The following is a 24514-nucleotide window of genomic DNA, read 5'->3' as shown; positions in this document are numbered from 1 at the left end:
CCTGTATCCCCTTTCAAAACAGGAGCAGGGAGGAGGAGGGAGGGGAGGGAGGAGAGGGAGGAAGCGAGTGCAGAGAGATGGAAGCTTCGAAGCAGGGGTTTCACGGGGAGGTTTTTTTGGTGAAGTTTTCATTTCCAGTAGGATCCTCCTCTCCAACTTACTTAGCCTTAATCCCGAGGCGGCTCAGAGGGGGTGGAAACCTGTTCCTGGCAGCCCTCCCCCCCCCCCGCATTTTATTTCAAAGTCCAAGAGGAAACAGCAGGAGCACCGGCAGCAGCCTGAAGGCTTTTTGCCCTTCCAGAACTGTGTGTGGACTGGGGTGGAGACCTCTGCCTCCTCCCCAGTCTCCGAACTCAGCTGCGCACTTCCTCAATGGCCGGTCTGCTGGCTGCCAGCACTGAACAACCAGGGGACAAGCTCACCAGCCCGGGAGGCCCCAGCGGAGTGTAGCAGAGTACCCTCACTGCTCACTTGGAGGGGAGAGTGGTAGTCTGGTTCCCGGCGTTCCTTCAGCTTGTGGGCGGCGCTAGCAGGCAGAGCCTGGCAGGGGAAGTGTAACTCAGCCTGCAGGCTTTCGGCCGAGCCAAGAGTGGGTAGGAGCCAGCTCAGACATTTTAATAGCCCATCCGCGTGGCCGCCTGAATTTCTACGCCCAAGGCAGCTGCCCCTTCTGCCCAATGGGTGGTCCGCCTCTGGAATCGACCCATTCATTGTCCCCAGCTGGGAAATGGGTCCAAGCGATCAAATACTGTAGCCGTCCACAATGCACCCGGGAATCCAACACCTCTTTCACCTCATGGTGAGGCTCGCCCCTCACCTCAACAGGGGCGGGCGCCGCCAGACAAGGGTGCCAGTCATCCGGGGGAGACGCCTTCTTGAGGAGGCTGCAATGGAAAACAGGATGTACAGACTTCAAGTTTTTAGGCAACTGCAACTCGGCTGTCACATCATTAATCACTCTGAGCACCTGAAAAGGTCCGATATATTTTCCCACAGTTTTCTACACCCCTGCAGACCCCGCAAGTTCTTGGTGGACAAATACATCCAATCCCCAACCGCAAGGGTGAACGGCTGCCGTTTTTTATCGGCCTGCCGTTTGTAATCCTTTCCACCAGCATTAAATTGCCTTTGCAGTTGCATGTATGCCACAGTCCAGGACTGACGTCAGCACACCCTCAAGAGGGACAGCTGCAAGGGTCCAGAGCTTCTTGCAGGGGCCACTGCTGTTGAGCCCCTGTGCCCTCCACCTGCCTGCTCATTTGCAAGTGTAACCTACTTATCCTTTCCATTGGAGACCTAGGACATAATAAAACAGAAGACCAGCAGCATCTTCAAGACAACAACATTTATTCCAGCATGAATTTTCACTACTTTAGATGTGATGAAGAGGAAAACACATTTCATATTTTTATAGGGAAAATTACCAGAGGGGAAAATAGAAGGTTTGGGGGTTGGGGAGTGGCTCTGTATAAATCTTGTCGTAAATCTTTCAGGTGTGAAACTGATTAGGTTGTTACACATAATGGAGGATGAGAGATGTCAGCTGCTCCAGACTTTCTCTCATGGGGTTGAAATGGAGAAAAGTGTAATTAAGTAGGATAAACAACAATTAATACAGGAAGAACTAGTCTGAAGCATGAGTAAAATAACTAACATCAGGAAAAGGTTATAATATCGCACATTAACATTTGAAAAAATGACTCTCTCTCTCTCTCTCTCTCTCTCTCTCTGGCCCTTTCTGCATGGGCTGGAATGACCGATTCTGGCCCAGAAAAACATCGTTGGGGGGGGGGGGAACACTTCGCACAGGTGGTGCTGCGAATACAATGCAGCGCCACTTTCCCCCTCCCCAAACGATGTATTCAAACCACACTCAGGGAGCGAGGTTTTCAGAATACGCTGGCTTCCACCCATTGCTGAGTGAATGGCAGTGCGTGGAAGCCGGCGTATTCCCTGCGCCAGCCCCAAATGCCTTCCTACCTTGTCCGGGCGTCCGTCACTCTGAGGAGGCCAGGGGACACGCCTCCTGGCCTCTGTCGTTGCAATCATCGTGCTGTCCATGGGAGATTGCTCCGCCAGCTGCGCAGCCCGTGGGGCCATTCATGTGAATGGCCCCAGGGCTGGCATCGGCATTAATCATGTCGATGCAGCCCTGCAAATCTGGCCGTGCAGAAACAGCCCGAGTGTGTTCGTGTGTGTGTGTGTGTGTGTGTGTGTGTGTGTGTGTGTGTGTGTGTGTGTGAGAGAGAGAGAGTGTAAAGTGCCATCAAGCTGCAATGGACCTTTAGTGATCACACTGTGTTTTCAAGGCAAGTGATTAAACAGAGGTGATTTGCCATCACCTTCCTCTGCAAATTGTTCCTTGGTGGTCTCTAATCCAGGTACCAGCCCTGCTCAGCTTCCAAAATCTAATGAGATCGGGCCATATTAAACCATTCCACATCCCAATTGTGAAGCAATTGTGAAGCAATTGTGGTGAAATGTCATCCATGGTGCACAAGAACAACCCTCCCTCCTTTTTTCTTTTGTGCAGGCACTCAGGTGTTACTGCACAGTCACATTTTGAAGCAGCCATGCAAAAATATCTCAGCGTCCATTTCTACCACTGACAACTTCCAACTCAAAATGGAAGCCAAAACAACCTCTAGAGAAGGCATCATTATCTGAAAGAACAGAAACACATACCCCCCCCACACAAAATGAACCAAATTTGTCAGCCAAATTTGATCTGTAGTAACACACCATTGCTACTGCAGCAGTCCCTGATTACATGCACTGATTACTCCTAGTACTCTTTTAATCATTTCAAAATTGCTCTCTGCCCTAATGTTACATTGGTAGTTTGATATGAAATTGACAACACTGGTCCAATCAACCATGCCAGTTTTTAAAATCTCTGTCTGAATTTTAGGATCACAAGTTCTATGTGAAATTGACAAAGCTGATCCAACCAATCATGCTAGTAACTTTGTATCTCATCCTCAACAGTATATTGCCGGTTCACTATAATAAAAAGAAAAAAAAACTTTTGAAAATGGAGGAGGCGGGGGAGGAGAAATTACTGAAGGGAGATCCGGCAGCTACTACATGAGGCTAGTAGAGCACCATTATCTAAAGGAACAGAAACACTGAGTCCATTCACCCCCACAAAGAAGCACATTTTTTGGGTCAAATTGGAGCTGCAGTAACACACAACCTGAACTGCAGCAGTCCCTTGTCAATTTTCTCCTGCAAAAACAACTTTCCTTGTCAATTTCGCTTGCTCCTAACTGTGGACACAGTGTAAGGTAAAGTTTCTCCTTCAGCTGTGTTCAACCCTGGGGTACCACTGCAAGCAGTGATTTTAAAGGCAAGCCATTTTTGTGGGGTAGTTTGCCATTGCTTCCCCCTGTTATTCTTTCACCCCCTAGCTATGAGCTAGGTACTCATTTACCGACCAAGAAATCGATGGATGGCTGAGGTGACCATGAACCAGCTGCCAGGATATCTGACCCACAGGGGGCTTGAACCCCTGACCGTGTGAGTGGCAGTGCGAGCACTTAACCACTATGCCGCGTGGCTCCTAGGACACAGAGTATCTTCGCCTTAATGTTACATTGATAATTCAAGGTGAAACTGACAATGCTGATACAATTGACCTGGCTTGTAACTGTGCCCTAAGATGTTACAGCACTGATTTGATATGACAGAGAAATTTTGGTTAAAAAAAATAAAAAATGGAGGATGAGGGGGAGGGTGAGGGGGAGAGGGAGGAAACATAATGGAAGGGGAGATTAGGTGACTACACAGGGGTGTAGATAAGGGCCGGTTGTTTGGTGGGGCAAAGAAATAGACACTGTTTTAACATGATTGCCTATGCAAGGGAAGCTGGCTTGGGAATGGATCGAAATGCTGGGGGAAGTGGAGGAAAAACGAAGGGAAAAGTTTTCAGCAACCAAACGGAGGGGGAAAAACATGCAGAAGTAAAAGAAAAATGTAGCATTTGGCTGCAAAAATATGTTGTAAACAACTCATGTAGGAAAGGTCAATGTTTGTGATTTTTTTGCGCTTCTCTGAAATGGCATTTCAAACAAAAGCAACATTTGGCAAAAAAAATTTGCAAGAGAAATGGGATGTAATTTTGTAAATTTCATTTTTGAAATGTGATATGTCAATCCAGTGCTTTTCAATGGGCGGTAGACCTGTTTTCCGAGTGGCTAAGATTCTCTTATGTGTGTCTGCACAGCTACGAAGATGGCCATCGAGAAAAACCTCTTTCCTTTGGTTTTTGCAAACTGCCCCATCCTGCAGCCTCAGACCCAAAATGAACTGGATTGACCCAATAAAGGAAGCCTCTGCCCTCAGTTTGCAAGATCTCAGCAAGGCTGTTAATAAGAAGATTTGGAGGTAATTAATTCAAATCAGCTTGATGGCACTTGACACACACTCACAAACCCACACACAACCTCAGTGTTTCCAGAAAGGGTGAAACAAGGTCAGCCTTCACCGGCATTGGGTTACTTTGGTTCCCTAGATGCATGACGTAGCAGCCAAAAGCAATGTATGTTGTGTGGGTAGAAAGAAGCTGAAATAGATTGGTGATGTTTCAAGTCTTTCCTTTGTAAAATTCCCCACTTGGAAATGCAGTCCCAAGGTGCTTTAAAGATAGGGACCATGCAAGTTACATGTCTTTATTTCCCTAACAGACTTCAAGCAGCTGGAGGCATACATTGAAAATGCTGGGGGGAAGAATTAGAACTAATACAAGGAAACATTTCTTCACACAACGTGTGATTGGTGTTTGGAATACGCTGCCACAGGAGGTGGTGATGGCCACTAACCTGGATAGCTTTAAAAGGGGCTTGGACAGATTTATGGAGGAGAAGTCGATTTATGGCTACCAATCTTGATCCTCCTTGATCTGAGATTGCAAATGCCTTAACAGACCAGGTGATCGGGAGCAACAGCTGCAGAAGGCCATTGCGTTCACATCCTACATGTGAGCTCCCAAAGGCACCTGGTGGGCCACTGCGAGTAGCAGAGAGCTGGACTAGATGGACTCTGGTCTGATCCAGCTGGCTTGTTCTTATGTTCTTATGGAGGGAGGCATTTTTGATCAGAGAAATAGCATCAAGAACAGTTAGCCCCATCCTTGTCTAGGACCATGGTCCTTCCCTTATGGCTGTTATTTTTTCTCAGTTAAGTTATCAATCTGAGATCCAAGCATGGATCACTAGTGTCACAGGCATGCTTCAAAAAGTGCACTTTATCTCTTTCATGCAGAGGAAGAGACAAGAAAATATCTCTTGAAATCACCGAGAAAGGCTTTGATCGGTATGAGCTTATTCTAGGCTTGGCAGTCCAATTTGGTTTGGCAATACAGTTTGCTTCCATACCAAAAGAGGAAAGCACATTGAAATGAAATTCATTTTAATCAATGGTATAAAGCTGACAAAAAAGGGATTCATTGTATGTAGGGAGGGATGAGAAGCCGGATAATCGGCTACCCTCTGAGAATTAAACTCACGCTTCCCGAGTTTGCCAGTCCATCATTTCAGATAGCAGACTTGTAAAGCTTGCGGACTTCAAAGAAAATGGCCTTTTTTTGTTTCACATCAACTGATTGTTGTGACCAGTGCATTCTCTGCTTCAATCAGAACGTTAGCAATTCAAGAAAAAAAATGGTAATGCAGACATGAGAGAAAAATGGTGTTTGGATGCATTTTATAAACCTTTAAGGTGCTGTTGACTTTTCTTAATTTTGTTAGGCAGAAGAGGGTGCCTCAGAGTCCATTAGTGCTCTTTAATGAGTCCTCTGCAGCAGATATAAAGGCATGTGTCTTACACCTTGAACTAAAGAGTTAGGTTCCATGGATGCTCCATCACAGATATGCATACTGCCCTTTGACGGGGGAAGAATAACATGCAAAGTTTCTTTGCAGCAAGTATGAATGTAAATTTGGCTCTGAGAGCATGCTTTGTTATGGCCTGTTCCTTTCACAGACTGCTAGAGTTGGCTTAGACTTTCTCCATCACACCCCGAGGTAGCGTTTGTGGGGAATGCAGCTCCATCGATTGCCGCCTGCGGACTTCACGCTCCTCCCAGTCTTCCTCCGGCTCATAACCTTTGAAGACGGCTAACCTCTCAGAAAGGGTCTTTGCATGGGGGAAGAGAGCATAGTTGTAGATCAAGGAAGCCACCACTGCTCCAACCATTGGTCCCAACCAGAAGACCTGGGGGAAGAAATGAGAGAAAGTGTTCAAGGGTCCTCTGCAAGCACTCTCAGTTAAACTTGACAGAATCTCATAGAACTGTGGTGGCAAACCTTTGGCACTCCAGATGTTATGGACTACAATTCCCATCAGCCTCAGCCAGCATGGCCAATTGGCCATGCTGGCCGGGGCTGATGGGAATTGTAGTCCATAACATCTGGAGTGCCAAAGGTTCGCCACCACTGTCATAGAATATAGACTCCCCCCGCCAAACTCTTCTTCACAATCCCAACTTATGTACATGTTTTAACTATGTAGTTTAGCCATCCCAACTCTGGCTGGGGAGGCAGGATATCAAATAAATAAACAAACAAAAAACCCTATTATTTAATTTTATTTAATATCACTACTGCCAATTCTTTAGCAGGTTGTTGGCCTTTCAGCAGTGGCATAAGAGGTTAAGAGCTCGTGTATCTAATCTGGAGGAACCGGGTTTGATTCCCAGCTCTGCCTGAGCTGTGGAGGCTTATCTGGGGAATTCAGATTAGCCTGTACACTCCCACACACGCCAGCTGGGTGACCTTGGGTTAGTCACAGCTTCTCGGAGCTCTCTCAGCCCCACCTACCTCACAGGGTGTTTGTTGTGAGGGGGGAAGGGCAAGGAGATTGTCAGCCCCTTTGAGTCTCCTGCAGGAGAGAAAGGGGGGATATAAATCCAAACTCTTCTTCCTCTTCTTCTTCTTTTCTGGCATCCACCAAGTGTTTGAGGAAGCGCGTGGAGCTGGGTAGGGCATTTACCCAACAAGTCTTCTGATTCACTATTGAAAATTTGATGGGCTGTGAAGATTTTTTAAAATCACAACACAAGGATCAGCACTGGTACTGATGGTAGCCATACATCTGCAATCATTTTGCAGTTGGCTCCATCTCCTCTGGCAGCCATTTTGTCAAAACAATGTGTGAAAATAAACCAACAATTTATTTTGCATGTAATTCTTTGTTATCCACTATAATACAAAGTTTTTTGACTGAAGGAACAAAAATTCAGCAGTCTTAATTGATACTGTGCAACTAACATACGTTCATATGCATTCTAATAGAGGCTTTTAGTACATAATTTCATACTTTATATCTCATACATAAACATAGCAACTTATAATCAGTTGAATTCTTTTTCTTATAGATACCCTGGAATTCTAGCTTTTTTTCCAGACCGCAGAGATCTGTTCCCCTGGAGAAAATGGATACGTTGGAGGGTGGGCTCTTGGCCAGTGGTGGCGAACCTTTTTGAGACCAAGTGCCCAAATTGCAACCCAAACCCCACTTATTTATCGCAAAGTGCCAACCGGGCAATTTAACCTGAATGCTGAGGTTTTAGTTTAGAAAAAAACGGTTGGCTCCCTCTTCCTCTGCCCCACCTGCTCGAGCAGGGGCCAGCCTTCTCTAGCCTCCAGCAAGTCACACATGCACCGCTCTGTGCCTCTTTAGCATCCTCTGTGCCCCCCTCCCCTCGGGCAGCAGCCATCCAGAGCACAGGCATCAGGCCAGCCAAGTCCTCCCTGCTCACCGCAGTGCTTGCACATCATGCTCAGTGGCCCAGGGCAGCCTAGATGTGTGTGGTGTGTGTGTGTGTGTGTGATTTTCTGCCCCCCACATGATGAACTCTGTGTGCGCGTGCCCACAGAGAGGGCTCCAAATGCCACCTCTGGCACCCGTGCCATAGGTTCGCCATCACTGCTCTATGCCCTCAGGCCCCACCAGGGGCGTAACGAGGCAGCCCTGGGCAAACTGTAGCCCTGGGCAAAACTTGAGTTGGATGCCCCCCCCATGGGCGGCCACTCCACCATGACCAAATGGACTCCCAAAGGGGGTGCCCCATCCCCCATTGTTTCCAGTGGTAGCTAATAGGAGATGGGGGCTACAGTTTTGAGGGTCCATAACTTTGGCCCCCCTGAACCAAACTGCACCAAACTTGGGGGGTGCCATCATCTCCAGATGATACCCTGAAATTTTGGTGCTGATACATCCAAAAATGCACCCCCTGCAGGAACATCCTAGAAATTTGCCCAAGAATCTTTGTTCTGCATTGAGTTTTCTGCATTGCTGTCAATGAGGGTTGCAGGCTGTGGGGGGCACATTTCTGAAGGCACAGTCTCAAAACTTTCAAGATCTCATCAGGAGACTGCCCTAATGATACCCCCCAAGTTTGGTGCAGTTTGGTTCAGGGGGGCCAACCTACACGGCCCTTGCCACATGTGGAAAGATCAGGGAAGATATCTGCTGGCTGGTGAAAGAGGAAAAGTAACACAAAACGCAGTCCCGGTTTCCTCATCTGAATAAAACTTTCCCCGGTTTGATGAAACAAAACCAAAAACACATCTCACATATTTCTGAAATTATTAGTTATGGTTGCCCTAACCTGGACTCCGTATCTGATTCTGATTAGCACAATTACATACAGGCGAAAGGAACCATCTATGATGTTTGTTGTTTGACCCTTGAAGTGTGAAATTTAATGCGTTCATGGACCTTTGCCAAAAATAACTAAGTGGTTTTTCTTCCTCCATTCTTTCACTTCATTGAACACAAATGGCAAGTTGTCTCCAAACACACAAAAGCCAGAGCCACTGGGAGAACTGCCCTGAAGCTGGCTCAGACGCGAATGCAAAGAGTTCACACCGCTAGAACCAAAGAGGGGTTCTCCATCCGTTGCCAAGTCACGAAGAGCAAACTACTGAAATCTCTTCCTGTTGTAACTCAGCCCAGACATCAAAATAATTGCTTACGGTGCAATGCTCCTGCCAATCACTGTGAAGTGGGAGCTCTCACCCCATGTAACATTATTATACTATCACTGAAACACCAAGAGGTTTTGTGATTCTAGGAATGCAGCGCCCTACAATGTGCTACTTTAGCAGAGACCCCAATAAGCCCTATTTATCAAGGACAATCTGGCTTTTCTGACAATTGTCTCTGGGAGAGTGGGAACAGGGGTTTCCAACAGGTGAGCTACCAGTAGCTCTCTGGTTGCAGCAGAATAATTCATGTATCCTATAGAAGACCCGGGACAAGCTTTTTAAATTTATTTATTTATTTATTTATTTATCAAATTTATAAACCGCCCACCCCCGAAGGGCTCTGGGTGGTGTACACTGGGCCAAACATACAATGGCCAAAACAACATACACCAAAAAATCAGTTAAACAAGTTAAAACAATATATAAAAATTCATAAAACTAGCAGCATCAATACAATATACACAACAGCAAGATTATAAAAGTGTGTGTGGCGCCCGATCCCAAGGCCGGGCGGGGGTAGCAGTGTCAGTCAGATATTATATATTAGGCGTGCTGGTGGTAAGATGGCACGTAGCATGGGGGCATCCTGGAGGGGGGGTCCGCGGCTGGCCTCACCAAAAGCCCGGTGGAACAAAACCGTTTTACAGGCCCTGCAGAATTCTCCAAGGTCCCACAGGGCCCGCACGTCTGATGGAAGGGCGTTCCACCAGGCAGGGGCCAGGGCCGTGAAAGCCCTGGCCCGGGTAGAGGCCAGTCGCATAATGGAGGGGCCAGGGACCACCAGTAAATTGGCCTCTGCCGACCGCAGAGGCCTACTTGGGACATATGGGGTGAGGCGGTCTTTTATTTAGGAGGAATTTTTCTCTATGCTATTTAGCTGATAGCTTTATTTCTGGTATTTTTTATAGTCCACATTTTGTTTCTGGGACAGAAACCTGGTAAGGACAAGCATATTTCCCCCTTACTCAGAGGGAGCTCTCATGAAAGGAATGATTGGGGACCCCTGATGAAGAACTTCTGTCTTACTGAACTGAATGTATTTTGTTTGCAGTTCACTGGCATGTATTAGCAGAAGCAGAAACCAAGCCATGTCCAAGCTGGTGTTTTGCATGCGGCAACAGGTGACATTTATTTTGAACTTTTCATCTGCTATTTAGGATATGCATGTTCTTTTCTAGCATATTTTTGACAAAGGAATATTCTGCTTCTAAATCAGAACACGGCTGACTCTGGTTAGTACTCATGAATGCAGCACACAACAGGCGGAAAAGAGCCTTCGAAAATGTGCAGTAAGGATATTTTGAGACACCTGAAATGTTCCCTGAATTTCTCTCCGGAGTATAAAACTCTAAATTACCTACACACCACAGCCTTCTTTGCGTGGCCCAACCGTTCCTTTTCCTCGTTCAGTTGCAAGTGAAGTTGAAATATGCATATCCACATAGCGTATAACAAAGTGCTCTATCGCCTACGCTCATCATTCCATGGAGATACAGTATTACTACTGGGAAGGAACAGCGTAATGCTAAGGCATGCAATTTTGGCTGGCAATCTTTGCAAACTGGCCCTCCCGCCCATTGTTGCTTCTGGACTGGTGGAAGAAGGATGGTAGGACTGGCATAGCGAGGTGCAACAGATTTTAGAATTGGTTCTGGTGGGTTTTCTGGGCTGTGTGGCCATGGTTTGGTGGATCTTGTTCCTAATGTTTCTCCTGCATCTGTGGCTGGCATCTTCAGAGGTGTATCACAGAGAAAAGTCTAGTGTCTAGTGTGTCTAGTGAGGAAAAGTCTAGTGTCTTGTGAGGAACAAGATCCACCAGATCACGGCCACACAGCCCGGAAAACCCACCAGAACCAGTTGAATCCGGTCATGAAAGCCTTCGACAAAAGCTTCTAATGTTCTTTCAAAAGTTTCTGTGTGGGGGATTTGGTTCGGGCTCATGTTGTGTGGGAAGGAGGGTCGATTGCATCTCTCAACACTGTTTCCCAGAGCTGAAATGATCTCGGGGGGAGCTATCTGCCCCATTTCCAAGCTTCACATATAGTATGCCAAGAGAACCAGGACATGGCTAGTTAAAAACATAACGTGTAGTTTGGACCTGGGTCAAAGGGAGTCATAGGCCCCTTCCGCACACGAAAAATAATGCGTTTTCAAACCACTTTCACAACTGTTTGCAAGTGGATTTTTGCCGTTCCGCACAGCTTCAAAGAGCACTGAAAGCAGTTTGAAAGTGCATTATTCTGCATGTGCGGAATGAGCCATAGGCTCTGACACCTCGTCCTTTCTGCACAAAGGAGTTATTCCTGATGTGGTTGGCAGTTAAGCCACAAACATTGGAATCAATTAGGGCAGGGCATTTCCGCACGCGAAGAACTCCCTGTGAAGTTTTACAATAGTGCAATTATTTTCTTCCATGTACGGCTTAAATAATGGGGATTTTCAAAGGAGGGTGCTGTCATCATTGGTGTTGTGATTGGCAGCAGAGAACCCCCCCTCCCGTATTTTAAAGAGGCCCGAAAGTATGGATTTATCACTGGCCCCTTCCGAACAGCATAGGCAGAGCAGGTTGCAGGCAGGATAAAGTAACCCGCTCTCCTGTTTTCCTGTTCGCATGCCTCCACGCAGGCAGCGACTGGAGCCTGAGGACGCAATGCAGGTGGCTGTCACCCCATTGCATGGAGACATGACCCTCCCTTATCTCCTTCACTGCATAGCCACGTGAACAGGCTGGCATGGACCCTCACAGCCATGCTGCTGTCCCTGCAACCCCATGTGGCTGCGCAGCCGTGAGGCAGGGACCTTTACAAAACGGGAAGTGTGGCCAAGTACAGCACATCCTGAGGCAGCCGTTTGCAAGCAAGTGGCTGCAACACACAGTAAAACAAAGGAATCACAGATAGCATGATTCTCGAATAACCCATTTTGAGGGAGGGCCTTTCCCCACTTACCGTAAGCCCCGCGCTACTTGAGGAGAGTAGCGCGGGGTTCCTCCTCCCTCCCCACGGCAGGGGCGGCCACAGCGCAGCCGCCCCGCCGCTGCCGCTGTCACGCCCCCTTAGCGCGTGGCATCCCAGGCGCTCTTCCGAACGGCGCCTTTTGACGACCCCGCACAGAGCGCGGGGTCGTGGGGACGCCTGGGTGCGTGCCTGGGATGCCGCGCACTAAGAGCAGCGCGCGGCATAGGGGGGATGGAAGGGAGTGGGGAAAGGCCCGGAGATAGCACGGGGCAGCCTCACTTAGAGGCGGGAGCCATGCAAAGTTCCCCCTCAGAACAGGTTTTGTCCCTGTCCCCAGCTTGGGTTTATTGGCTCGTGTGGGAGGGGCCATTGTGTTGTAATGGATAGTTTAAGCAGATTCTCTGAATTCATAGCTTTTATGAAAACAAAAGTAAGTCTCCAGCACTTTGCTTCATGGAGATATAAGGAAAAAGGCAAAACTTTGTGAGGCAAGAGACTATAGACTTTTTTTTTCAAATGAAAGCTGGAGATTCAAAGAACCTGCTTAAACTATCAAGACAGCACTACAGGATTATATATTTTAGGGCCCTTTAAAACATTGAAATCACATTCTTGGGGTGTGTAAAAGGGGTGGGTTAATGATGACAACTGTCCAATCATCTAACAGTGGGTTGGAGGTAGGTGGCTGGAGGTGGGACAAAAAACCCCCAATAGTGTTAAAGTAAATACCGAGCTGGAAAAGAACAGAATAGAGATTGACAGTTTAAAAATTAAAGAATGTACTAGAATTCCAGAGAACCACAGAGGCTCGATTAATAATTTTAGAAGAATACAATAGAGAATACTTCTGCAATGGGAAGGCCAGCATATAAATATCTATATATATAAAAATCTAACAGTGTGTTTGTCCCTGATGGTGTCCCTCAGAAGCTGCTGGACGGATCGCCCCCAAATTTTCACAGGACGTCCCTCCCTGTTGCTGGCAGGTACTCGGACCTTCAAACCTCCAAAAGTCCATACCTGAGCCAGGTAAAACATCTTTTTCCTGTCACACCAGGCCATGAAGCTGCCTCTGTTTAACTGTCACCCTTAGAATGTCCGTGCAGCCTGTCTGTCTGTGGCCTGAGGGCTTAGAATGTTCGTGCAGATGGGCAGAGATGAGCAGTGAAAACAGTACATAGGTAACACTGTTAGGTAATACGAGTGGAAGTGAAACACATACACACTTTGCCGTGTGAGACGTCAGGTGGGGGTCCCCCCCCCTCATATGCAGGTAACTTTCTCTCTCTGTGCCTCACTCACAGCTACCACACAACACACATCCAGCTCATCCACATCCAGCTCATCCTCACACACCTCACTCTGCCCTCCCTCACATCCAATCACCACTTACCCACTTCCTCACCCATATTCACCACAGCACTCTTTTACTAAAAGCGAGCTGGAGTTTGCCCTCTTATTCTAACAAACTCCGCGGGGTGGGGAGACAAACCAACCTCACTGGCTCCCACTTCTTTTGCACATGGCCCTTTAAGAACCAGGGAGCTGGCCTTTAGCCTGCGATCTGGCGCCCTCACCACCCTGCCTCTGGTGCCTGACTGGGATACCCTCCTTGCCCCAGTTCTGCCTTACCCAAGCCAGGACTGTGCGTGTCAACCAGCCTCATGGACAGCAGGATTCGCACTCTGGACAGTTCCGTTGTGAATGGGAAGGGTTACCCTATACTAAAAAAAACAATGCAGCACCATATAACAATGTGCATTGAAAAGGGAAAGAGGGATTCCATTTGACCACCCCAAAAGGCTATGCTGGGAATCATTGGACCTGCATGGACATTTGTGTAATGGAGTTGCCAGACTGTGATAAGGAAGGGACAATTGCCTGCACAGCTTAGCGTGGCTGGGGCCGCTAGTAATAAATAAAATAAATAAATAGAACAAACGTTTCTGTTCCTGAATTATTGCAGCAAAGTTCTGTTTAGTACTGAGCCAAGGCACTTATAAGGAACTCATCAATTGCACCTAGGGTAATTGAACTTTAGGGCACCATGTATTTTGCTTTGTTTGTCACAGAATGGAGTAGAGTAGAGGAAATACACTCATCCCTAATAGGATATAAGCAATCCAATAATACTTTGTGTGAGAAGAGTAACTTATGACTAGCCACAATTACCCCAGGCTTCATCTCTTGAAAATGTCAGAAGCTGTACTTAGCTTTGTAAATTGTTTGAAGACTTACCCACTGGCTGTCAAAGTCGCCCATTACCACAGCGGCAGCGAAAGATCTAGCAGGGTTCATGGAGCAGCCCGTGTGATAGATCTGGAAAACAGAGGGATGCATTTTATTGGCGTGGGCAAATATAACATTTAAGTGGGCGTGGTCATGCTGAGTTAAAGAAAGCAATATAGGGGAAAGAATTTCCGAAGCAAGTAGAGGAAAATAAAATTGGACCCCTTGATCCAATCTATGGCCGTTTCCGCACGGCCTTTTTATGGCGCCCTGGGAAAGGTAAAAACGCCGTTCCCAGGGAGCCATTCGCACAGTGGCTGCTGCCTGCTTGTAGCGCCGACCTGGCGTCTCTCCCCCTCCCCCAGGGCGGCGTCAGGCCGCCCTGAAAAACAACCCTTTAAAGGGTTGTTTTTCCCGCAACAGCGTGTTCCCGGCGGCATGGTGCGAACAGCACCACCGGGAACACACTGTTTCCCTTCCCCGTCCGACTCACCGTGTCCCCGTCGTCGGCCTGCTGGCCGTCGAAGCCCCGCCCACGCTGTCCTCCGACCCTCCGACCCATGCGGAGCCGCCTGCCATCTGCCGGCCTCTCCTGAGGCCGCCCGCACGCGTGCGTGCGAACGGCCTCCGCCTCCACTCCGGCAGAATTCTTGCTGGCGTGGAGGCGCATCGACAGCCGTGCGGAAACGGCCTTTATTAAACTCAGGGTATTCATGGAAGGAGAGTCACCGGCAACTATGCTGAAAATTGGTGCCTCTACCTTGAAAAATAACCCTTCCCAAAAGCCCTGAAAAGGTTTCCCATAAATTACAATGAGGCCATTTCAACCAGTTTGTATACTTGCTTTTCTCTGCAAGATTCTCCAGTCTGACAGGTTCATGGTCCATGTAGTCTATGAAAACCTCTGTGGTGCTCTGTGTGGGCTGTTTTTAAGGTATAGGCACCAAATTTGCAGCATAGCTGCTGGTGACTCTCCTTACAAGAATCCCCAGGTTTGGTAAAGGACAATATCAAAATGTAAACATATATGAACAATAGCTACTTCACTTATAACGGTGCTCAAAAGGGTTAATCCTCCATTAGTTACTCCTGGTTTGCTTCAAAGTTGTTGTCTTATCCTGATAGGCCAGAAGGATTTGGCTAAGTAGTCTATTCATGTATTTCCTTTTCTTTGATGGTTAAGAGCCCAGTTAGATGAGAACGAATCTCTTTATGTAAAGGGTAATTTAAGATGATCATGTGATATTGTATCTGGTATTCCACTGCACCAAGAGCATAGAGTCTTATGAAAAGAATTGTGGTGAAGTCTGCCTGTTGTTACTGATGAATCTTTCTAATGAAAATGCTATTTGCTGTAAAGATGTACTTAGAGAGAGCAGATAGTTTGCTCACAAGCTGTACTGAGATGGGTTGCTCAAGTGCCTGGTGAATATCACCTTGGCAAATGTGGCAACAGTTTCTGTCTTTTATGATCAAGAAATCTTTGTTTTATCATTTAGAACTTGAAGGCATAGGATTCTCCACGGATTGCAAGATCGTCCAGTGCTATTCCTATCCTGCCTATTTTGGTATAGATTATTTTGGTCCATTGGGCGAATTTTGGATCACCCTGTAAAAAGTCAGGAAGTAATTAAGGCACTATTGACAACTATATTGCCTTTGTTTGGTTCCCGTGGGAGGGAATCAACAGTGATAATAAGGAGACCATTTATTGCTGAAGCATATGTGCAATGGGTTATTTAAAAAAAATGAAATTAGCTAAAGCTGTTGAAACAACTCTATTCAGAGAATATTTCTGGCAGTGCTGAAATATAGCCCACTTTTGCTATATTGTGGGATAATCCTTGCCAAAAAATTTTCACACATTCAATTCACCCACACTGCCCATGTCACATGGCCAGATATGACTGGTACCAATTTGTGATCATCTGTTCATGAATTCTCTTGAATTGGATGGGATTAATTATGTGATTAATGTCATGACATATAAAAAAGAGAGTAAAGGTTCACTACAAGGTCATTTCAAGTTAGCAGAAGTTTGCCCACCCCAGAGGCTGGAGACAGTCAGTCTAGGGGCAAGAAGTAACAATAGTTAACCTTTAACATGATTGGTTAGTTCAACTGTGACTCTAGACCAATGAGAAGCTGTTGCCTGGGTGGGGAAAAGTATCCTGTTGGATGTATAAGCAATGCTTTGTATATTCTATGCTAAGTTCAGATAGTTGAGATAGAGTTGAGTGTCTAGTTCTGTGTATGTGCTGAAGAGTTCTGTATAGTTATATAGTCTTGTATAGCATCGACTTGTGTAACCTTGCAACTGCTAAAGTAAAACCTTCCTATGGAAAGAACATCTTGCGTGGAGAGTATTCTTTTCCAAGTGTGGTAGAAGGTTGCAGTGAGTGCAAGAAGACTACTAAACCTTCTAATCTTACCAGAGTGACTCCGCTTTAAACTCTGCTGATAATTAAGTCAGGTAAGTGACAAAAGAAGTAGCTGTGTGTGTGTGTAGAGGGGACGGGGTCTGCTACTGAAGAAGATGTACGTTTGTAAAATCACACTGGAAGTTGCATCGTTCTCATTGGAACATTGATCAGTCAGGACCAGCACTGTCCGCTGTGACTGGTAGCAGCATTCCAAGATCTCAAGTGAGACGGGTCTTTCTCATCACTTCCTACCTGTTGCTTTCAACCAGAGATGCCGGGAATTGAAACCATGGCCTTCTCCATGCAAAGCAAATGCTCTGCCACTGTGCCACCGCCCCACTAGTGAAGGAAGAAATTTCTAGCCTGCCCAAATGACTCATTTTGTCTGAAAGAAATGGATGCTGATTATTACCTGGTGCAGGCCTAATATTTCCCACTGATTTGACCACAGGGAGCCGAGAGCTGGTTTTTTCCATTCTCTCAAACCCCAAACAGACATCCCACAGCAAGGTCTTCCACACCTATCAAGCTGCTGCCTAGGAATTAGGGTGAGAGACGTACCCCAAGTAGGTGACCCAGAGTGACAGAGAACCCAATGGACAAGGCTGGGGTTCCCACGGTATCGCTTCTGCGGTCATCGGTGGAGGCAAAAATGCACAGGACCAATTGGAAAGTGAGGAACATCTCCATGGTGACCGCCTGTCCCGATGTTGTATTGTTGTGCACCTGAAAGAAAGCAGAAGAGCGTTCAATGTCTTCTGACCACGTGCAGCTTCAACTAGAGTTCGAACAAGAGAAAGTTGCCGAGCAATGTAGCAGTTTTTCATGTCTGGATCTGTCCTTCCCATGCACACCACTATGGCCAATTCTGCACAAGTAACTGAAAACTGTAGTGATGCACTGCTGACCCAGCAGCACCGTGGTAGAACGTTGGGACGCCAATGGACCTACGGCCTTGCTGGTCGCACCGCACCCCCACTCCTCATCCCCCTATGAGTCACGGGTCATGAACTGTCTGGCTCAGTCACCGGGCGCAGGGACAATGGTCTTGCCCCCAGGTGTGGATTAGGCTCAGACGCTTACGCTCCTCTCCGCACGTAGCCAGGTGAGATCATGCATCACATGATGATCTCCAGGTCTCCCCGGGTCTCCGGCTCCATCTCTCCCTACCCACCCTCCCTTTACACGCCCACAATGAAACCTCTAATAAAAGGTGCGAGGTGAGAGCCAGCACAGGGCAGAGGATTAAGTCCAGGATCCACGAAAACCAGCGCTTCCTGTTGCTGGCGCTCTCCGCCAGAATAGAAACCTCCTCCGCTCGCCTCCTCGGCCTATTCCTTAGCGACGACCCTGCGGGGTTGACTACAGAAAACGTTTTGAAAACGTTTGTGGTCATTCTGGATCTGATGCAGTGAGGCTTCAAAACCTCATGCTGTGATTCTCTAGGGTCCATATTTAAACTGTGGGCTCTGCCTCTGAAGCCCACAGCTTAAAGGTGGACCCAGCCAGTCCGATCCTACTATTGAACGGCATGCTTGGCCTGGCTGGGTCTAGCTTTATACCGCTGGCTCCACCTCCAAAAGTTTCTTTAAAATGCCCTGGTTTAATAAAACTTTGAATCCAAAAAATACCATTTTTTTGGCCCACCACTAGTTTTCATTAGAAGTCTGCCGTCTGCCTCATAGTCCCTTCTCACATTAGCACTGTTCCAATTTTTTGGAAGGGTAGTAATGCAGTGGACTTCTCCTATAGGACCTTGGCTTTTGATATTATCAAGGAGCAGCAGTGGCGTAGTGGCTAAGAGCAGGTGCACTCTGATCTGGAGGAACCGGGTTTGATTCCCAGCTCTGCCGGTTGAGCTGTGGAGGCTTCTCTGGGGAATTCAGATTAGCCTGTGCACTCCCACACATGCCAGCTGGTGACCTTGGGCTAGTCACAGCTTTTCGGAGCTCTCTCAGCCCCACCCACCTCACAGGGTGTTTGTTGTGAGAGGGGAAAGGAAAGGAGGTTGTAAGCCCCTTTGAGTCTCCTTATAGGAGAGAAAGGGGGGGTATAAATCCAAACTCCTCCTCCTGCTCCTGCTCCTCCTGCTCCTCCACCTCCTCCTCCTTCTTCCGAGAAGGAGCAATGCATCTAGTGGTTTCCACACTCTTGAGAGGCAGATGAGGTTGAGAGAGTTCTGAGAGAACTGTGACTAGCCCAACGTCATTCAGCAGGCTTGATGCTGAAACTGCAGCTATGGTGGGAAGGGGAGTGAGGGAGGAATTGGGAGGGAGTGAGGGGTGGCATGCAAGGGAGGGGAGGGAGGAGGAGCGAGCCTGGCATCTGGACATAACCCACCCACCCTAGTGGAGGGAAGGGAGGGGGAGCGGTGCCATGCAAGGGAAGGGGAGGGAGGGAGGGGAGGGAGTGAGGGGTGGCATGCAAGGGAGGTGAGGGAGAGGAGCAGGAGAGAAAGGGGGGATATAAATCCAAACTCCTCCTCCTCCTCCTCCTCCTCCTCCTCCTCCTCCTCCTCCTCCTCCTCCTCTTCTTCTTCTTCTTCTTCTTCTTCTTCTTCTTCTTCTTCTTCTTCTTCTTCTTCTTCTTCTTCTTCTTCTTCTTCTTCTTCTTCTTCTTCCGAGGAGCAATGCATCTAGTGGTTTCCACACTATGTAAACACCGAAAGTCTAATTGACTGAATTGGATTGTAATTTAACACCCACAATTCAGTTCAGTCAATTAGATTGGGTCTCTTCCTAAGCTGTTTTCATGCTTGCAAGTCAAAGTTTTAAACATTCCTTCAAAATGAAGCTCTGTGATTTCTTGTTGCCCAGTCCACATTTATGTCTGTCACTCTCCCAGATCTGGGCAGTCGGGGTTGATGAAACAAATTAATGGGCATCTATAAATGCCAAGAGATGGGGGTTGCCATAATCTGCTTGCAAGGCTAGGACCAAGAAGATGATCATTATTACACATTTGAAAAAAGAAAGATCTGTTGATTCCTGCACTGGTATTTGGCAGTCTAGAATTGGCATGTCCAACACAATTGTCAGCACTGCACAAACCACATAAACAGCATCATGGAAACAAGCTGCCGTGGTGATGGGATGCGCAGAAATGACGATAACTCTAGTGGAGGCTTCAATCTATCGTTCTGGTGTCGAAATGGTTGATTCTGTCTAAACTCCTTTGGTTGGAATCAGGACAAGGAGTTCAATGGTTAGGAGTATCACCTTTTTTCTCTCATCATAGCAGACAGAAATTCCCAAGGGAGACTAGATTGCAGCATGGAATTCAGAAGTGGGGAAAGCTATACATGCTGAATTTCCGTCTGCTCCGCTGATCTTATGCAGCCGAAACCATAGATGTAGTTGTAATAAAACGGACTGCTTTGAGGGTAGCAGAGCCTGTTGCTTTGAGGGTAGCAGAGTTGGTGTAATTTGATTGTGTCATGGGAAACAAATTTAAGCCAGGGATGGGAGACATGAGGTTCCTTTTGGGGGTATCATTAGGGCAGTCTCCTGATGAGACCCTGAAAGTTTTGAGATTGTGCCTTCAGAAATGTGCCCCCCCCCCCACAGCCTGCAACCCCCATTGACAGCAATGCAGAAAACTCAATGCAGAACAAAGATTCTTGGGCAAATTTCTAGGATGTTCCTGCAGGGGGTGCATTTTTGGATGTATTGGCACCAAAATTTCAGGGTATCATCTGGAGATGATGGCACCCCCCAAGTTTGGTGCAGTTTGGTTCAGGGGGGCCAAAGTTATGGACCCTCAAAACTGTAGCCCCCATCTCCTATTAGCTCCCATTGGAAACAATGGGGGATGGGGCACCCCCTTTGGGAGTCCATAACTTTGGACTCCTTGAACCAAACCTCACCAAACTTGGGGGGTAGCATAAGGACAGTCTCTTGACGATATGCTGAAATTATGGTGCTGATATGTCTAAAAATGCAACCCCTGCAGGCACCAATGTCCTGGTGCAAAAAAAAATTTGGTCGTGGTGGAGTGGCCGCCCATGGGGGGGGGGGGGGACATCCAACTCAGGTTTTGCCCAGGGCTACAGTTTGCCCAGGGCTGCCTCATTACGCCCCTGCCAGTAGCCCAATTTGATCACTTTGAGAGCTGCTCTCACACTTACCAATGGACTAGCCTCATGCATCCCCCTCTCCCTGCCTCGTTACGCCCCTGCTCGGTGCAGTTTTGCAGGGCCTGTAAGACAGAACTGTTCCACCAGGCTTATAATTGGGGGCAGCAATGATATCAATCTACTGGCCTCTGCTTCCCCTTCCCCTTTCTCATTCCCATTCCTTTCCCCCCTCCCTTTCCTCCTTTTTTCTTCCAATTGAAATGAATGTGATTTTAAGGGATATAGTTAACTGTAATAGTTATTCCTTAGTGGAATAATGGCGCTGGGATATAATTGTGGAATTGTACTGATTTTATTGATGTCTGATTGATGCTGTATGCCACCCTGAGTCCATCTGGGGACTGGCAGCCCATAAACTGAGTAAACATAAACAGTCCTTAGCATACTTAATACATTTGAATCAAATGTGAGTGATTCATTGAGGGATGTCGTAGTTTTGTTATTGATTGCTAGATGGAGTGAGTGACAACTGAAGGCTGTGGCAACCTATGGGAGTCAAATCAATTGTTTGCCCATTTCCTCGCCCCCTATCCCTTGCTCTGTGTTAGGTGCCACTCTAACAAACTCTGGGCTCTGTTGGTGGGTTTCCAGTCAGGTCTGTGGAGAGGTGTATAGGAATGGCACTTTTGATGAGTCAATTTGGACTAAACTATTGATAAGACTCTGAATGGCTGCTGTATCTATCTGCCTTTTATGGACAATTGTTTTATTGTTTTATTGCATTTATTGTATTTTGGAATGCCAATAAAGGCTATCATGATGATACATTTGAATCAGGACCATGTTGTACCCGGAGCAGGGGCCAAAGCAGTTTTCCTAATCCTAAGGAGCAGCTATTTGCCCCAGTTATGCATAGTTCATTCAAGCATATGTATAGTTTATTAGTACACACAAGTTGCCCCAGAGGGCAAATATCAGTTATCTGGGGCCAGTTCAGTTCAGGTAAATGGCATTTGGGAGCGTAAGCCTTTCCCCAAATTCCACAGTCTGAATCGGGCTCCTGACACCAGGGGATTCAGTTTCGAAATGGAACTCCTAGAGCATGTTTTTTTCTACAGAGCCTGGAGCAAACACTGTATGGTGCTGTAAACAGTGTAATGTCTAGTTAGGTCCTTAGATGGGCAGATTGCCTGGTTCAATGGAATGCTGGGAAATGATCAAGAGAACCTGGAATCTAATCTCAGATCAGTCACATAAAATGTAGTTATAGTGACCTTCGCTCAGCAGTTTTCCATGAAAATGCAACATTCAATTTATTACAGCTTTCAGAGTGGGAGCTAAGACTCCTGAGTGGAATTGGAGCATCACCAGTTCCAAAGTCCATTCTGTAAATCAAAGATAGAAGAAGAAGAAGAAGAAGAAGAAGAAGAAGAAGAAGAAGAAGAAGAAGAAGAGGAGGAGGAGGAGGAGGAGGAGGAGGAGGAGGAGGAGGAGGAGGAGGAGGAGGAGGAGTTGTTTGGATTTATATCCCCCCTTCTCTCCTGCAGGAGACTCAAAGGGGCTTACAATCTCCTTTCCGTTCCCCCCTCACAACAAACACCCTGTGAGGTGGGTGGGGCTGAGAGAGCTCAGAAGAGCTGTGACTAGCCCAAGGTCACCCAGCTGGCGTGTGTGGCTAATCTGAATTCCCCAGATAAGTCTACACAGCTCAGGCGGCAGCTCAGGCGGCAGAGCGGGGAATCAAACCCGGTTCCTCCAGATTAGATACATGAGCTCTTAACCTCCTACACCACTGCTGAAGAAGAAGAAGAAGAAGAAGACCCCCAGCAAGCTTCATGTGGAAAAGTGGGGAATCAAATCCCATTCTTCTTAACCACAACACCATGCTGGCTCTCAATAGTTCCCTACCCAATTCCAAACAGTTAGTAAATACAATGCCAGCAGAGCAGTTGGCACCAGCTTTGCCAGCAAGCTAAACCCACACATTATAACCCTTTTACAAATCAGCAGTTATTCTGATGCAGGTGAAAATAACCCCAATGATACATGCCCTTAAATGACACAGATTTACCTTGGAAGACCCTGACTCTTCACATTCTGTAAATTATAACCTTGCAACATCACCAAAGATTCTCAGTTGCTTGGCAACAGCACTAAGTTTCAAGATTTTACCTTCTTTTCTCGCCATAGGTGCATGGTCCAAAGAAGTTCCTACTTCCTAAATATGGACTGACACACAAGCAGTTTCCTTTAATTCAGTACAACATGACTAGATCATATTTCCAGTATTATAGTGAAGGGTAAGATTAAGTTGTAATCAAGAGATCTAGTATAATACAGCTGTTTGAGGAGAGGAAGAAGAAGAAGAAGAAGAAGAAGAAGAAGAAGAAGAAGAAGAAGAAGAAGAAGAAGAAGAAGAGTAGGAGTAGGAGTGTGGATTTATATCTTACCTTTCTCTTCTGTAAGGAGACTCAAGATGGCTTACAAGCTCCTTTCCCTTCCTCTCTCCACAAAAGACACCTTGTGAGGTAGGTGGGGCTGAGAGAGTTCTGAAGAACTGTGACTGGCCCAAGGTCACCCAGCAGGAATGTAGGGCCCCTTCCGCACACGCAAAATAATGCGTTTTCAAACCACTTTCACAACTGTTTGCAAGTGGATTTTGCCATTCTGCACAGCTTCAAAGAGCATTGAAAGTGCATTATTCTGCATGTGTGGAATGAGCCTAGGAGTGGGGAAACACATCTAGTTCACCAGGTAAGCCTCTGCCACTCAGGTGGAGGGATGGGGAATCAAACCTGGTTCTCCAGATTAGAATCCACCTGCTCTTAACCACTACACCACGCTGGCTCTCATTGACTCCTCCTAATCTAGATTTCTTGAAGACCCTGTTACAGACACACGAGGCTGCTATCTTCCTCCTCTCAAATGACGATTGAATTCTTACCCTGTTGATGGCCAAGCTGCCTCGAACGTGTGGCGGTGTGAGCTGATGCAGAATGGCAGCTCCCGTCACAGCTCCCACGACCTGCGCCACCACGTAAAAGACGGCCCTCAGGAAGGAGACATGAGAGCCCACCAGGCAGGCCACGGTCACAGCAGGGTTGATGTGGGCCCCACTGATATGTCCCACAGCTTGGACCATCGTGGCTATGGCCAAACCAAAGGCCAGTGAGATCTGGAGGACATTTGGCGGGGCAGCAGGCCAGTTGAGAGAGGAACCCAGGCCAAAGAAGATGAAGATAAGTGTGGCCAGGAATTCGGCCAGTACAGCTCGGGTGAAGGCCACGGAGCGGAGTTCCCACATCATGGATGACCAGAGAAATAGGAGAAGAGCCAAGATCAAGTAGCTTCAGCCTGGCAATTGGCACCTTCTCCTGGAAGGATGTTGTTGGACAAGTGTTTGTATTTATACACTTGCAGAACAGCCAGGCCTTTTCAAGGGGAGGTGGGGTTTGGAAAATAGATGCTTTTTTTTCTCATTTCTGTTCCAGTTCAGGAGGTTTCAAACCCAACCTTCCTCTCTGATCATCAGAGATATTAACGTTTCTTTTACATTTTTAAAAAATCTCGAGAGTCCAAGTTGTCCCAGCCTCAGGCTGAATTGCAATATTCCTTCCATGGAGCGTATTTGAATATGGTAATTTCCCACCGCCGTCCTTTGTTTACCAGGTTTGACTTTTTCCCTTGAGTTGGTTCAACAGGCACTTCTCAGCTTCTGTTGTTGCACGTTGTGATTTAACCATGTTAGGGGAGGATTGAAGAGGAAATGGACTGGCGGATAGAATGCACGGCCTTCCAGCGACCGCGCACAACTCTGTGCTTTGACAAACTGAAATGCAG

The 24514-nt window shown here is 47.1% G+C and overlaps 1 protein-coding gene across 2 annotated transcripts in view; it reads right to left on the bottom strand.

Annotated features, from left to right (window-relative positions):
* The window catches only part of LOC125429937 (aquaporin-2-like), a 78864-nt gene extending 54883 nt beyond the window's left edge, over window positions 1-23981 (bottom strand). Inside the window, exons 1-4 of one of the 2 annotated variants that reach the window (XM_048491547.1) lie at window positions 23619-23981; window positions 17161-17325; window positions 14186-14266; window positions 5998-6213 (exon numbers count right to left, since the gene is read on the bottom strand). In XM_048491547.1, the coding sequence (XP_048347504.1) occupies window positions 5998-6213; window positions 14186-14266; window positions 17161-17325; window positions 23619-23981 (825 nt within the window). Of the gene's footprint in view, window positions 1-5997; window positions 6214-14185; window positions 14267-17160; window positions 17326-23618 lie in introns of those variants that run through there. The other variant, XM_048491546.1, reaches the window with a different exon arrangement.
* Between the last annotated feature and the right edge of the window lie 533 nt (window positions 23982-24514).

Source organism: Sphaerodactylus townsendi, linkage group LG03 (genome assembly GCF_021028975.2).
Source record: "Sphaerodactylus townsendi isolate TG3544 linkage group LG03, MPM_Stown_v2.3, whole genome shotgun sequence".
Classification (NCBI taxonomy): domain Eukaryota; kingdom Metazoa; phylum Chordata; class Lepidosauria; order Squamata; family Sphaerodactylidae; genus Sphaerodactylus; species Sphaerodactylus townsendi.
The sequence above is the reverse complement of the archived record's forward strand: the minus strand, read 5'-3'. Positions and strand labels throughout refer to the sequence as shown.